The sequence below is a fragment of the Tachypleus tridentatus genome, chromosome 1 (assembly GCF_004210375.1).
Source record: "Tachypleus tridentatus isolate NWPU-2018 chromosome 1, ASM421037v1, whole genome shotgun sequence".
Classification (NCBI taxonomy): Eukaryota; Metazoa; Arthropoda; class Merostomata; order Xiphosura; family Limulidae; genus Tachypleus; species Tachypleus tridentatus.
The window spans coordinates 76,609,938-76,625,842 of record NC_134825.1 but is presented as its reverse complement, the minus strand read 5'-3'; the positions used below and the strand labels follow the sequence as shown (position 1 = coordinate 76,625,842).

General features: G+C 32.1%; 1 protein-coding gene across 8 annotated transcripts in view; it reads left to right on the top strand.

The window, feature by feature from the left end:
* LOC143252799 (striatin-3-like) overlaps positions 1 to 15,905 on the top strand; it is an 80,910-nt gene that overhangs the window by 24,767 nt on the left and 40,238 nt on the right. For all 8 annotated transcript variants that reach the window (XM_076505572.1, XM_076505553.1, XM_076505525.1 and 5 more), the window contains 2 exons: positions 7,540 to 7,622; positions 12,773 to 12,842. In XM_076505572.1, the coding sequence (XP_076361687.1) occupies positions 7,540 to 7,622; positions 12,773 to 12,842 (153 nt within the window). The remainder of the gene's footprint in view (positions 1 to 7,539; positions 7,623 to 12,772; positions 12,843 to 15,905) is intronic.

Sequence of the window (15,905 nt, the reverse complement as noted above, 5' to 3'; positions counted from 1 at the left end):
ATGACAACAGTGTTACCACTATTGTATATTACATGGTTCTAGGCTACATTTATCATCTCAGACTCAGGCCCCATGGTTTCCTAAACATCTAACTTCTGTAGGTTTTGCTTTGTTTGTGGATGTCTTTGACCAGCTTGTTAATGTTTCTAGTTCTTTCATCACTGATGAAAATCTGGTAACACCCAGCTTTGTCCTTCAATTCTCTGGTTACTCAGGTTTATGACATTTGCCCTTTAACTCCTTGTAATTTTGCTGGTCACACAGGTTTTATTTTGTAAACTTTCATTATTGTGTTCCAGGACACAAACTCTTCAACTAATTCTTGAGGATTTTCACACAAATAATGCTCTTGTTGAGTCTGCATTTCTCTTAATGTATGGACACTTTGCTTTTCCTAGCCTTTCCTTGGATGTATTATCTTCTGTGACTTCTCTTTTTTTGGGGTGGGTGGGTTAGGTTTCTGAGTCAGTATTGATTCCCATTCAATGTCTGATTCATTTATGAAGCTTTATTAACATGTTTGATGTGTGGATTCAACATTGTTTTTCACATATTCAAGATGTGGAGTTCTAATATCCAAGGCTCTTATGTCTGTGTTTCTTCCTACTCTTGAGATTCTATCTCTTTTGGAGTCTCTTGCTTCTATTGTGTTCTTTCTTCCTCTGGGAATTTCACCAGATATCTGCAGATTATGGTCTTCCATAATCCACTATTTTTTATTGTTTTTTACCTCTTTTGTTTTTTTTAGTGGTTTAAAAATTTCCACACAGGCAACAGTTTTTCCATCCTGCTTAGATTTACATCTGTTTGCAGACCACACTCTAACCAGGTTTGGTTCTTTATACCTTTACCATTTTTGATGTTTGGTGTTTTGCACAACAATCTTTCCATCTCAATGTTCTTGAGATCTGAGCACTTCAAGGACCCAACATAATCTTTTATTATAGCTGTGTGATCACTCTGTTTTAATCTAAATTGACATCTCCTTTGTCAATTCTTATAATTGATAGGAACTAGATTTTGGGACCCCTGTTTTTTTATTATTTTCACAATAACAACAAACATCTATTGGCCTTTTTTACAAGCTTTGAAGTTCATGGTTGTTTAGCTGTCTTTCCCAGGCCAAATCTTTCTCCCAGAGAGTGATCTTTACATCTTCTTGTTTTTCTGTGGATATGTTTCCTCTTTGGGAGTCCTTTTATCAGTGCAGCTGCAACTCCTTTCCTGTCATAAAGTTTCAATATTTTGGTCTCTAGTCCCAGAATTGAAAGTCCTGGGAGTTTTTACTCCTAGTATGGATTGGTCAACCCTCTATCTTTATGCCTATCCTAATCTTCAATGCCTTCCAAAGGTGCTGTTTTTAATTCACAGCACCTCATGCCATGTTCTTTTTATTGCATCCTCTTTTAATCAGTTCATTCACAGCTTCTGTCTTGGTGGTTCATTTTCAATGTCAGCCCCAGACATTTATTTTCACCATGATGTTACACATACTTATATTTACCAGTGACTCCTGCAAAATGGGCAGGAATTTCTTGTAGAACAATCCATTTTATTGCTTATCTTTATTGGTCAACCACCATTGTAGTTCATCACACAAATTAATTACTTATTGATGTTGGTTTATTCATTGTTCCATTTTTGCAGATTATTAGATTTTTCCCCATCTCACTTCTTTTAAACCTGTCTGAACATTGGTTGCAGTGCAACTCTGTTGACAGTCTTCTGTTTTTCTCTGACCATTCTCCATTTGTTCTCAAGTTTTCTAGATCTTTTCAAAGCCTTTCTTATCAGAATTTTCCTTATCCATTTTCTTTTCTGGAGAGAAACCTCTTTTTAGTTCTCAGGGCTCTTATGTGACATTCATTGCAACCTTTGGCCACCTATTTCTGTATTGTTTGTCTCTTAAATTATATCTTCTTTCATGCTTTCAGAGATGTCAATCTGGTATTATCCCCTTGTATTTCTCCTATGCTCTTTATCACAAGGAGTGATTGATTTTATTCCCTGACTCTTTCCTTGTCTTCAAGATAAGGCTTGGCTATCTGTGAGGGATATCAGATATATTTTTTTAATTAACCTCTCTTCCCTTTCATTTCTGCATGATAAATCAGATCCCACTTGACTCCCTTGTTTTCCTTAGGCAGTTCACTATTATCTGGTGTGCATCAATTGCTTTTAAGCCAATCAACATAGTTTTTGTTTTTTTTATTTTGCCATGGAATATTCTTTTTCTTATGAATTATCTCATTTTACTTTAACTTGTTAGCTTAAACAACTCACTAGCATATCTCTTCCTCTATGGGAAATGACTTTTCATTTTTTTCCTTTTAATGCCATCTTTCATAATGTCCATTATCTCATGTCTTCATTCTCTGAATTTGATACTGCAGGCAGGAATGTAGGTGATCTCTGTTTTTGTCACAATAGTTTCACCACATTACAGTTTATTCTGCTGATCAGTTTCATCTCCCACTAGTCATTATTCTTCAGATTCTACAGAAGGTCAAGGAAATGAGTTGTTTGTTATTTGCAGATTCTGTAAAGAATAAATACATATATATACTGGAGACAATGGAACCTACCATGTGGCTGGTGTTGCTTCACAAAAACACTTTTCTGTACCAAAATTTGCATCAAGTAGGGGATAACAGAATTTTAAGCCCATCTGCCTTTGCCCAGTGCATACTGTTGAGATGGGATTCTCTGTAAAATTACCTTAGTAGCTTATATAATGTACTTTTAAGCTGTACATAAGGTAAAACCTTCCAAGTGTCCTCACACTTGGCCAGCTCCTGCTATTCCTGTGTGTAGTAATCCATTGCACAGTCTATCAGTGTGGGATCTTGTGCAGATGATAGATAATTCTTGTTTGGCCCATGTACCTCTCTGAATTTTTCCATACAATTTTTTTGGTTTTTCCAATGGAGACAGAGATCCCTTGCTTTCCCTTGTCCCAAGCTTCTGGAGAGGTCAATATGGTAATTTCCCCCACAGGTTACTATAATTCTTCTGGTATTAGCTCAAGTAAATGCACTTCTCATTTGGTTGTAGGGCATGGATGTTTACTTGAAAATCTGGTACAGGCTACTTCCTATGCAAAAAACAGGTTCAACTATACACAGACTTAGGATAATTTATCTTGATACCTTCTTATTCAGTTAGTTATTTCAAGTAAGTATTTCTTATGAATTATACGGCAGTAGTTATTGCTCTAGCCACACCACACATATATAGTTTGCTATTTCCTGAAATATATTGGTCACTTGAATGGCCTTTACCATTTTACTTACCTTTGTTACATGTTGGAAATTCTACTGATTTTAAGTTTCTGTACTGCCCTGCATTTCTGAAGCTGACATTTTCCTTACAAGAAAATTTATTTCAGATAGATATGTGCACCTCCAAAAACCACCTATCCTACTTCTTGATTTCCAATTTCTCTCTCTCTCTCTTTTTTTTTTTGCCCTTCCTTAATGAGGTTTTTCTGGTGTGTGTGTGTGTGTGTATATAAAGTATTTAAGGGGAGTACTGCACATACAGAATGTGCCACTCTTTGTTGCTGGAGAAGTATAGTTTAATACTGATTTGATTATAGACTAACATAGTGTGTGTTACTACATGAAAGGATGGGAGTTTCATTCAAAGGCTTGGCATATGAACAAATACTTTTCCTGAATAGTTGATTATCTATCTGTAATATGTTTTCAGGTAAAGAAAACCTTCATATTTTCGACATGGAAATCAAAATTGTTGACAGTGCACTTGTCAGCAGTTAAAATGTTTTGATTGCTTTCCAAATTAGAAATCAAAATTGGAAATGTTTGATATGAACATATCTCTAAACTACTAACAAGTCAATCCTGCAATAGGATTATGTTCAATTGGTATATGAGGAATTAACAAATGTAATGTTTTTTGGTGGTCATCATATGGTAATGAGGCAAATTAAATTATGTAAAACTATTAAATCCATATTACATTTAGTTCCCCACTTGTGCATTTATGTGCTGTCAGTGACTTAGAAATTTGATTTAGCTTTAAGTCCAGTTTCAAATGTTTGATTAGTAGATTTTTTGTAATCTTTGACAAAAGGTTATTAGTGGTTTTAGACACAATGAAACTACATACAGTGTTTTACAAATCATAACAAAATTAAAATTTACAATTTTATAAAATAAACACATTATAGGAAAGTTTGCATGATTGTAAGATGTGTAATTATTGATAATTGAATTCAACTATGGATAATATGAAAAGCATGTTTGCCCATGCATGGTGAGTTGTACAGGTTGGAAAGATATTCTGTTCTCTTTTTCATTGATTTTAATGCACATTTTGTGTGAAAAAAGAAATGTAGTGATAATTCGTGCTGCCAGGAACATCTTAGAATTAAAATAATCATTGTGTGGTGTAAGTCTTCATGATAATATTATAATATAATGCTTTGCAGGGCTTACCTTTCACCTGGTGTATGTTTTCTATAATAATACTTTAACTGTACTAACTAGTGAATATTAGAGCTTGGTGATTAGTGGTATTTGCTAATCAGTTAAGTGACAGTTCATTAATTTAATGAGTTTTATTATGGATTAGTATTGTTTATCAAGCCATTGTATCTACCAAAGGGAAAAAAAAAAGTGTGGCATGTACTACCAGTTGTCTTCACTTTAGTCAACAATTCAAAATTAGAGATGGTGACAGATAGTTTTAGTAGCTTTACAATAATAAAGACAGTGCTGAATAAGTTCGTGTGAACAAATTTTATTACTAGTATAGTTTGAATCATCAGAAATGGTAGCAGTTGGAAACCCTAATTTCAATTATTTGGTTTTTCTATTAGAATCAATTTAATAAGAATTTTGGTTAATTGATTGTTGGAATAGTAATAATCTGAAACTCTAATTTTGATTAGATGATTATTTTTGTGAAAATGAATTTAATCATAATTTCAATTAATTGCTTAGTTAACTTTACAATAATATATACAATTGCTGTTCATAGGCTATAAGCCCAACTATAATTAATACACTGTACCATTCAGCACTGTATAATTTCCATGGGAATAGCATAACTTAACTCTATGATAAATGTACTTTTTATCTAAAGTGTAATCTCTACAATAATTATATAAATTTGACTCTTTTGATGAACTGACTGGTTATGTTATGTATACTTTCTGTGGTAATTCTGTAATGTAATCATCTCTTAAATGTACTTTTCATCTTTAACAAGGGTTCTCAAACTCTTCTGATTCATAACCCATCTTAGTAGTCAAGCAATATTCTGGAGCCCATGCTTTAGTTTAATATACAGTAAGACCCCACTTTAAGCTGATTTGTTATAGAGCTCTTGTCTCCTTAAGAGATTATATTTATTCACAACAGAAAAAATTAAGAAAATTCATAACTGTCAACACTACTTTTTCATACTAATGGTAGTAGTGTGCTAAATAATTTTTATTTAATAAAATAATACAATAAAGAACATAAAATAATAACATGAAAACAGACAATGTCCTGTAACTATCACAATTCTTCTGCTATTTATAGTGATGTGATATGAACTGTTGAAAATGTCATTCATCTACACACTATTGTTCTTGTGGGAAATAAAGAAACATGTTTTTAGGAAGCCATCTACAAGTCTCAGTATAGAAAACAATGTAATGTGATACATTATTTAATATACAGAAACCCTGCCTTTCTATTAGTTATAAATAATATAGTCATAAATATAGGAGAGGACTACATATATTGACAAATCCTGAAAGAGAGGATGTGTGGTAGGTTAATAAAAATTTGTTTTCTTCCAGAAATGACAACATTATAGTGAGAAATTTGCATTAAATTTATCAGTATCTAAATAAAACTTGTAGATCATTTACAGGAAAGAAATAATGCCTCCATTCACATATCTGTTTGGAGTACTGTTCTAACAAACTCTTCCTGAGCACTAAATGGGGTATTACTGTACTTATGTGGAGCCTATTAGGATTTTTAAATTTTATTTTAGTTCTTAAAAATATATTGAGATAATTATTTTATAAACCAGCTTAAAATACCATGCTACGCTGCAGGGTTCGAGTGATTATTCTTCATTCATGGGTACTGAAGTGTTTCTTTCATGCTCCACTATTAACCCCAAGTAGTTCTATAGCTAGCCCAAAGGGTTTCTGTACTTGTAAAAAAACTGTGAGGGTAACTGTGTGGGTGATACCTGAGCATGTGTAGTAAGTTTGGTTCTGGTAGATTGTAAACATAGTTTCAAAAATGGCACTTATGTAATTCTGAGGATCACCAAGAAGTAAAAATATGATCTTGTATGTGTATTTTTCAATCCTCAGCACCTTTCCCTTAGACCCTCATCATGCATAGGTGACATTCTGGCCATAATATTTTTTTCTTTGGTAAGGGGATATGCCACATAGATGAGGGCATGTCCAGACTGCCCATTATTCTATGCTAGTAAATTAAAATTAGATAATTGAGAAAATATTTTTTTTTTACTGTGTCTTGTTCTGCAACCCACAGTATGGGAATCACTGATCAGTGTATAATCCCTGTGATAATAGTGTAACTTGACTGTCTGATAAATGTACTTTTTTTTTACTTTTTTATACAACAACATTTGATAATTCAATAACTTGGCTACCTTCTAAGTGTGCATTTTGCCTAATGTATGTTATTTGTGCTAAGTGTATTTTTGCTGTGTGATAAGTGTGAATGTTACCTAGTATGTGATGTTTGTGATAATTCCGTAATTTGACTTTTTGATTTTGAAACAAAATTACTTTTATCCTGTGTGTAGTCTTTGTGATAGATCTGTAATTTGGCTCTTTGATAAGCTTAACTTTTATTCAATTTACACTTTTCCTAGCATATAATCTTGCACAATAGTTCTATAATGTGACTGAAAAATATGTGCCTTTCACTCTGTATATCATATTGTGATAGTACAATAACTTACAACTCTTCCTTACACTTAGTGTATGTTCTGTGATAATACTGTGGTTTTCGTTTGCCTGAAATATATAACTTTCACCAATTATGAACTGTATAATCTTTTTGAAAATGTGTTAGCTTAACTGCTGATAAAAATGTATCTTTCATCTGTTGTATTATCTGTGATGTAACTTTAACTAGACTATATGATTATGGTATCTTTTGTCTAGTATATAATATGTGTAAGTTAACTGTTTTACCATTGTTCCTTTCTTCTAGTGTATAATTTTTTATAAATACATATTTTATGTTGTTTTTTTCTAATTCCATATGGTGATTTTATAAACATACCTTTTTGCTTAGTACTTATATTTTCTTGATAATATAGTCTCTGATAAAGTTACCTTTCACTTAATCTTTGTAATAGTAAATACTGTAAGTTGACTCTGTTAAACATGCCTTTCATTTCATGTCTTATCTTTGTGATAATACTATAACATTACTGGTTAGTAATTGTAATTATTCACCTGGTGTTTAATTTCTATGACAATACTGCAATTTGATTGCAAGTAAATGTAGCTTTTATCTAATTTAGGGCCAAATTTCACAAACTAAGGTATGGAACAGAGCTTAATGTAGCAGATTTTAAAGGAACAGTGTATGATGATTTAACAAAAGGTCAGTGAATTTTTTTTGAAGTTTCAGACATTTTGGTTTTTACATTGTTTGTGTAATGTTCAGGTTTAAGTTAGCTTTTGCAAATTGTGTTATACCAGACATAAAATTCTGAGTCTTTTTTTATTGTAAAGATTGCTTAAGTTTTATATAACTAGTGTTGTTATGTAGTAGAGAAGTTCATTGCTTATTCTAGATTTTATGGGAACTTATTGGTTTAGAACTTTAATCAAATAATTCATGTGCTAACCACTTTTCTCAGAAATTTTCAAGTGTTGGAAATTATTATTTGTTTATAAGGGCTAACTTATAAAATAAACAAATTGATGTTTTTTTATGTATACAGATCGATGTGCTTTCATCACTTTATGGTAATATGCTTTTATATGTGCAAAGTAATGTGAATTTATCAGCTAAGCTATATACTGTTATTAGTGAGAATTAATGTGGTTTTACCAGTAATACATGTTTTATTCTGTTTGAACAATTTATTTTTTTTTCTCTTAGATTAATGTACTATTATTGCTGTAAAATAATTTTATTTTTTGCTTTTATTGATACAAATAAATGTTATATTATAAGCAAAATTATGTTTTTGTTAGTTAAAATTGAAATGGTTTAACCAGTGAACCTAATGTGATTTTTTCAGTGCAAATGTCTTATTTTACAACAAACTATTTTGATTTTATCAGTAAAAGTTATGTGCATTTATTAGTTGAAGTTGAACTAATTTTATTATTACAACTAAAATTAATCTCTATATCCTCAAAGTTAATATACGTGCTTTTATATATAAAACTTATACCTTTATCAGTGAAAATTAATATGATTTTATAAATAAAAGTTAACAGTTCTTTTAAAGTAAAACCAGTGTATTTTTGTTAGTACAAAATGACGTACTTCTTCTGAACAAATTAATGTCCTTTTAGCTGTATAAATTCCAAAGCATACTTAGCTCCAAATGTTGGGGTTTCCTTCTGCTAAGCATTGGTCTTTTTATTTTTTTGCTTGCTCTGTTGGTACTTATAATAAGTTTTGCCCATATCTGCAAGGTTTCTTTTCTAGCTTAGAATGTCACCAGTGCAGCTGGCACAACCACATGCCTTTGGGGTCTGTAGAACTTCTGGACATGTGGAAAACTTTTACAATGGAACCATCTCCTCCACCATTACTTCCTCAACCTGTAGTATTCTGCATTACTCAGATCCTCAGATTTTGGAACTTTGTTCTTGGTCTATCAGGGATTTGTTAGGCATGGTGGTAGCAAAGAGAGTCATCCCAGTTTTTTCAGGTATTTATTCTCATGTGTTTGTTGTGTCCAAGAAACCAGGAGATTAACAATCTGTTATTGATCTTTTGCATCTAAATTAATTCCTAGGTTTTCCAGAACTCACTCTGCATTGGAATGTTTTTGTCATGATTGTGGATAACCAAGTTTGATTTTGTTGATCAATTCTTATCTAAACACTCTTGCCATTATTTGCATTTTATGCATAAGTATCAGGTGCTTTAGTTCAGGGCTTTACCCTTCAGACTAGCATTGGTACTATATGTGTTCCTGTGAATTGTTTGAGGTATTTTCTTGTCACATCTGTTTCTTAGGTCTGTATATACACCATTACATAGACAGTTGGTTACTGCTTACACCTTCTTATCAGCTGGAGCAACATCACACCCAAATTCTGCTTTCAGGAGCAACAAAAGCAGGCTTTATTATCAGAACTGAGAAACCTATTCTAACTCCAACTCAATAGTTCATCCATCTGAGTATCTGTTTCAACACATATCTCAGTCAGGCCCAGCTGACTCCTATATGACTCTATGCTGTGGAAGAGGCAGTCCAACATGACAAGTCATGTCTTGTCCCACTCTCTCCCATTTCTTTATATGAGCACACATAAGATTCATAAGGGGTCTCTATGTGACCAATGGATGATGTATGCTGGTCCACTGGATTCCCCATTCTCCTTATTCAGACTTAACATCTTTTGATCTCAAGTTATGGTTAGATCAGAACAATAATACAATAGGTGTTCTTCTGCAAGTGTCTCATCCAGGGGTCACTCCCTTCCCAGATACATCATTTTAGGAATGGGGTTCATATCTCAATAGTTAGGAATTCTAGGGCTTATATACATATGATGAGGCTACCTCTAACTTTTCGCTTTTCAAAGGATGGCGTCTCAAGGTCTGAGGAGAAACATCATACTTTACCCCAAAAGTTCCATGGGGTTGTCTTAGAATTCCTATTAAAAGGACACTCAGTCCAGATCTCTTTGTTTTCGAACATTAGATTTTCTTTATTGAGCCAACTCCCATTATACCATCCTACTAGCTTACCATGTTCTGGGGGGGGGGATGAATATCAGTTGTCTTGATCCAGTTAGGATGGATGCTGCATCATGAGATTTTTTTGTTGGATTTGTTCTCAGCTTGGAACATTAGTGACTGATGCATTTGCCACTCATTGGAACTCTCAACTTCTGGCATTTTGGTCATTGGTATGGCAGTAGATGCATTCAGTTAATACTGTACAGGATTGCACCTCTGTGCCTTCCCACCAATTTTTCTGTTCCTCAGAGTGCTAACTATGATTTGTGAACTCCTTGTTGTGTTCTGCAGCACCTTCATGATTGGCCACCTCTCCCATTTTCTCTTTGGCTGACTTTGTTGAGGCTGCCATGTTTGAAATCATACACCAAGCCATCTCAAGTCTCAAGCTTTTTGCATGGAAGTTATGTGGTTCTTCTTTTTGGGGATGTTGGGGACCTTCCTACCTGGACCTTGGATGTTTTTTCCCTAATTGTTGGTAGGAGAGGCACCAGCCTATACAGGAGCTTACTTATAATACTGGTTCAGATTTGATGCTTGGCTATTTGATGGATTTGAATATGGCCTTTCTTTTTTATCAGTATTACTTCAGTACATTGTTCCTGGTAGAGGGTCCATTATCTCCTCATAATTCCAAATACAGAGTGGTTCCATTCTGGGTCCTTGGTTGAGCATAGCTGTTCCACTTCCTCTATAATTTTGGGGTCAAGTGGAAATTACCTTGCCCACATGGTTGGGGAGTAAGGATGAATGTTCATAATTCCAGAGAAGATGAGTTAGGATGTTGCTTCAGGTTGAGTGTGGCATACAGAATCCTGCCATTCAGAGTTTGGGTATGTTGCCTTTCAGACGTCTTTAGGTTGAAAAGAGGGTTTGTTCACTTTGGTGTTGCTTATTTTCTTGTCGTGATTCTAGTAACATGGAATGCATTACTCTATGGCTACAAGTTTGGATTCATTTACAAGCATATAGAGTGTGGTCCAAGTGTACTATCTACCAGGAACTGTTGTCTATAATTACAACCCAGAGTAGTGGAACCTTGGCTATCTGGTTGGGGCCTGGTCAGTAATAATGATTAATCATTTCATATTCCACTTGCAGTGCGTGAATTAGGTTCCAGTTAAAGAACATACCTTTTTTGGATGTGGTGTAGATCCCCTAATAGAGTGTTACATTTCAATTGGCAAGACCATTATTTGTGCAAACACATTCTGTGTGGATAATACTCTCACTGGTCCATCCTCCTTATCATAGTGGGATTCTAGCTGTATTTTGAAAGGAGGTAAGTATGTTTGGAAAGCCAACATTTTCTTAGTTGAAAATGTATTTCCAATAATACTTACATCCCTTCATCTCATACTCTCCTGCCCTTCCTCTCTACTAAGAGTCATTGTTAGAGCCAGCTGTTTGGCTTAGTGTTGAATGAGGTGCTTATATACAGTACCAAGATAGAGGACACATTGATAGAGGTAAAGAATGTTATGAGACAGATATTGCTAAGGGCAGTTGAATGGAGAATAAAAAGCTGGAGCAATAAAAAAAAAATCCAATGCTTAGGTGAGCAAAGGAAAGGAAACCTTAGCAATTGAGTAATAGCTGTAGTGTGATAGGTGGTAAGTATTACTGGAAATAGATTTTCAATTTAAGAAAATGTTAACCTAAAGTTGCTTATCAGTAAGATCCTAGCACTTGCTATAATTCATATTTATGTATTTTTTGCACTATAACACATGTTCTAAAAATAATGAATAAAAGAACATAGTGAGAATAAAATGTGTAAGATAATTATACAAAACCTTAATAAGTTATACCTATAGGTTACTTAATCATACTTGTACTGAGAATAAACTATGAAGTTAATGTGTAAATGAGAAACACACACACACACACACACACACACACACACGTGTGCGCGTGCGTGCATGCATGAGTGTACCTACACATGTGCACACACTCATACACACCTGTTTGTGTTATGATAGAGCTGATAAATTTAGTTGAACTAAAAATATTGTTTCTGCTTATTTGCTGCGATTTTGTATCTTTGGTGCAATAGTATCTATTATAAATGTTATTCATGCATTTAAAACATTTAGGAGCGTTATTTGTATGAAGTATTTACTTGTAAAGTTTGAGCTATAATTTAAAACAATTCTTTGTTATTAAACATATGCTGATAAATTATGTGATCATTAATAAATGTTTTTGCCAATTAAATACAACAATATAATATTAATGATGATGCTGTTTTATCACAAAGCTACACAATTTCCATGGCAGGAAATTAACTCTGAAATTTAGCATTGTAAGCCTGTAAACATACTGTTGATTCACCAAGGGTCTGTATTATTGAATTTTGTGATCATGAAGAAATACTATTCTCAATTAAAGCCAATGCTTTGAGTCTGCTCTTATAGCAGAGCACACATAGAAGAGCAAATGTTGGCTGGATGTACACAATGTATGTTTAAATTTGAAGAGTTATGAGTACTACCACTTGACTGCAGTAGTTTGCAGCTTGTAGATGGATATGAGATATTTTATAATTAGCATTTATTGTGTATTTGTATATATTTTAAGATAATAGGATTTGGCTCTTCTTCAGGCTTTTATAAGTCCATCAATTTATGCCATTTTTTAATTAATTGTAATTTCATTATTTCCCAGACTCATCAACTGTAGATATTAGTTTTGATAAGTATTTTTTATCATTAAAATTTTAAAAGGCTGTAGTAATATTTTTTAAAGATATGTTTTCAGTAAGAAAAATTATGTGAGTATATTAGAGATATAAAATTGTTTTTAAATAAAATGTTTTACAGATGAATTTGTAGATGGAGATTTGTCCAACAGTAATGTGTCATGGAAACAAGGTAGACAACTTCTGAGGCAGTACGTAACTTTTAGAAGTAGCAACTTTTTCAGTAAACATATTTGTGTATACATTAATTTCTACATAAAAGGAAAGAAAACAAAAATAATTGTTTCTTTTTAACTCTTTTTGCAATGGGCTTGGTACAATACACGAATTTGTCTACACGTTTATACACGTTGAGTATTTGCTCTATAACTTTTGATACAGCATGTATATCTTCACAACTGTTGGTAGCTTTTTAGTAAAGTTTACAAGTATTTTGTATACAAAAAATCAGATACTTTAATGAAATATTTTTACTAAAGATTTGTTTCTGGAAATAGCGTGTTTGATTACTTGTCTGAGTGCAAAGTGATTTTCTGTTATGATTACAGAAACAAACTATTCTTTGTCCCAAAAATTTCAGATATTTGCATAATCACTAAAACTGCCTAAATAAGTTTCTAACATTTGTTTTTAGTAAGATTATATTTTATTTTATATACTCTAACAATGTGGAGTCTGTCACTTGACCAACCTTGTAACCACCATACAAAAAATAGGAAGTAAATATAAGTTATGTTTTTTCATGCTAGAATGATTACATGTTATAATATGAAAATACAAATGTTTAGTTTTCATAGCTTAAGTCTTGAAATGCTACATATACATTATTTATTATATTGACCTTCCAGCTGTGCCTAGCTAATATTACATAGCTTGCATTGAGGCAGTGCACGTGCACTCATGTTATGCATCCAGTGGTATAAAACTCACCATTAGTCTTCCCTGTCTTGGCTGTGTTTTAGTGTATTTTGTAATATACAGTCACTTTTCAATAATTATATGTTATATATGGATATAGATTATTATTGTTATTATTATTATTTAGAAATAAATTATTAAACTTATTTTTACTAAAATATAGAACAATAGATCAAGAAGTAAAGCAAACAATTATCACTTCTTGCTATGACCTTTGTACTAGGTTGCTGCTGGACATAAGTTGCTAAACCTTTTAAAAATTTACACGTGGAGGATATCAAACAACATTTTTTTTAGGTTTTATATAAACAGTTGAATAACCAAAAAATCATAAATAACTACACTGATACCATAAATTCCACTATAATTTATTAAGCTTATTATTTACTAAGACATGTGTAGATTTAAACAAAATATGAATCTTCAAGCAGACTAAATACACAACCTACCTCTTTGAACTCTTGGCTGAAAAGAATGTGGTATCCTTTTCACAGATTAAAATGGTTGAGAAGCTCACTTTGGGGATGTTTTAAGTTGTTAATTGGTTATTCACTTGTCATACATTGAAGTAAGTGTATATTTTCAAAAATGGAAAGAGATGAATGGGTCTATCATGTTTGATTCAGTACGTGAGCCATATGTCAGCAAAATAAAAAGCTATGAAGTTCTTATTATATATTCTAGCTTTTCAACATTAGTAATTTGGTTTCCTAATCTGTACAAAATTATAGACTTAGTATTTTGACATCACAGACATCTAATTTTAAACAGTGCTACATTCAGCATACTATGTGACTTACTAAAATCTATATTTAAATGTGTTCTTTTAATACATACTTTTAAATTAAGAAATTAACTCATATATAATATTAAAGTTTGAATTATAATCTATAATTTGATTCCAAACTTATTGATATAAATTAGTAAAATAGTAGTTCAATAAAATTTTGAATGCAAGTCAACAAATGCAATGATATGGCTTTTGAATCCTAACCCATTGCAAAAGAGTTAACTGATTTGCTTAACATTTTTTGTTTTAAATGATTCTATTATTTTGAGTAGCATAATACTACTTTAACTATTAAGGCATTGATACTGGTGTTAAACCTCATTTCAGCATCTTGTTTCAAATACAAAATCCTGAAACCATAACATTCAGTGATATACTATTATTTTATACCTTTCTTGTTGTGTTAATACTTGACTGTGTGATTTAGATTTTCCATTTAAATGCACTGTCTGGCAAGTTTTATGAGAAAACTTCTAACATTTTTCACACACAAAGAAAAACCAACCAGATCTTTGTGTTAAATTAGTACTTTTAGCATGATTAAAGAAGGCTACACAAACACTGTTGTAAAATTAATTAATTTTAATAATTTATGATTTATATGTTATGTAAATTGAATACATAAATTGGAAATGCATTTTGACTATGATAAGTTTTTTCGAAAATGCATGAGGACCATAAAATATCGATTAGGGTTTAAACAGCTTGAGTTTATCTGAAAAAGATTTTCTCTACTAACTGTTTTATTAAAAACAAGACTAATTAAACAATTCAATTCAAGGAAAATTTCAATTTTTAATAAACTTAATTTCAAAGATTTTTAGTGTACAGTTATGAAAATTAATATTGAAAGATTTACAAACTGTATAAATTTTGATAGAAATATTTTTGAATTAATAATCACGAGATAAGATGTACTTTAAGCTAAAGAAGGAACTTTGAAAGTAAAAAAAATAAGCATGGATGTTATTTGGGGATGGTCCCATGCTATGCACCAAAACTGTGTTTTATTAATGGTTAAATTTTGTATTTTATTGCTGCTATTTAAAGCCTTATTTTGTGCAGTAGGCTATTGTCGTATAAATAACTTTTGTGATATTGTTTGTCACTTGCACATAATGTTCAGTCTCATTATTAACCAACATCTACCTCTTGCATTGTTATTTAGAAGGAAAATTAAAAGAGATGACTTTAACTATCATATGAGCTGCTAACCTTTAATTACTTTACAAGTTATTAATTCAACTGCTGTACAAGCTCTGTAAGTATTTTGCTATTTAGTTAGATGTATGTTAGGTTTATACCATTTGAATAGCTTTACATTTGGGTACAAGGTGCACAATGGAATTCCATTTGTTTGCAAGGAGTAGAATGGTTTTATGTTCTGTTTAAAATATGGAACAGATTTACATTTGTATGTGAGGTAGAGGATTGTTTTACTTTTTCGTGTGAGACAGAGGACAGTTTTACCTTTGTGTATAAGGTATGAAACAGTTAGATGTTTTTATGAGGTATTGAACAATTTATTGTTTCTATATTTGAGAAA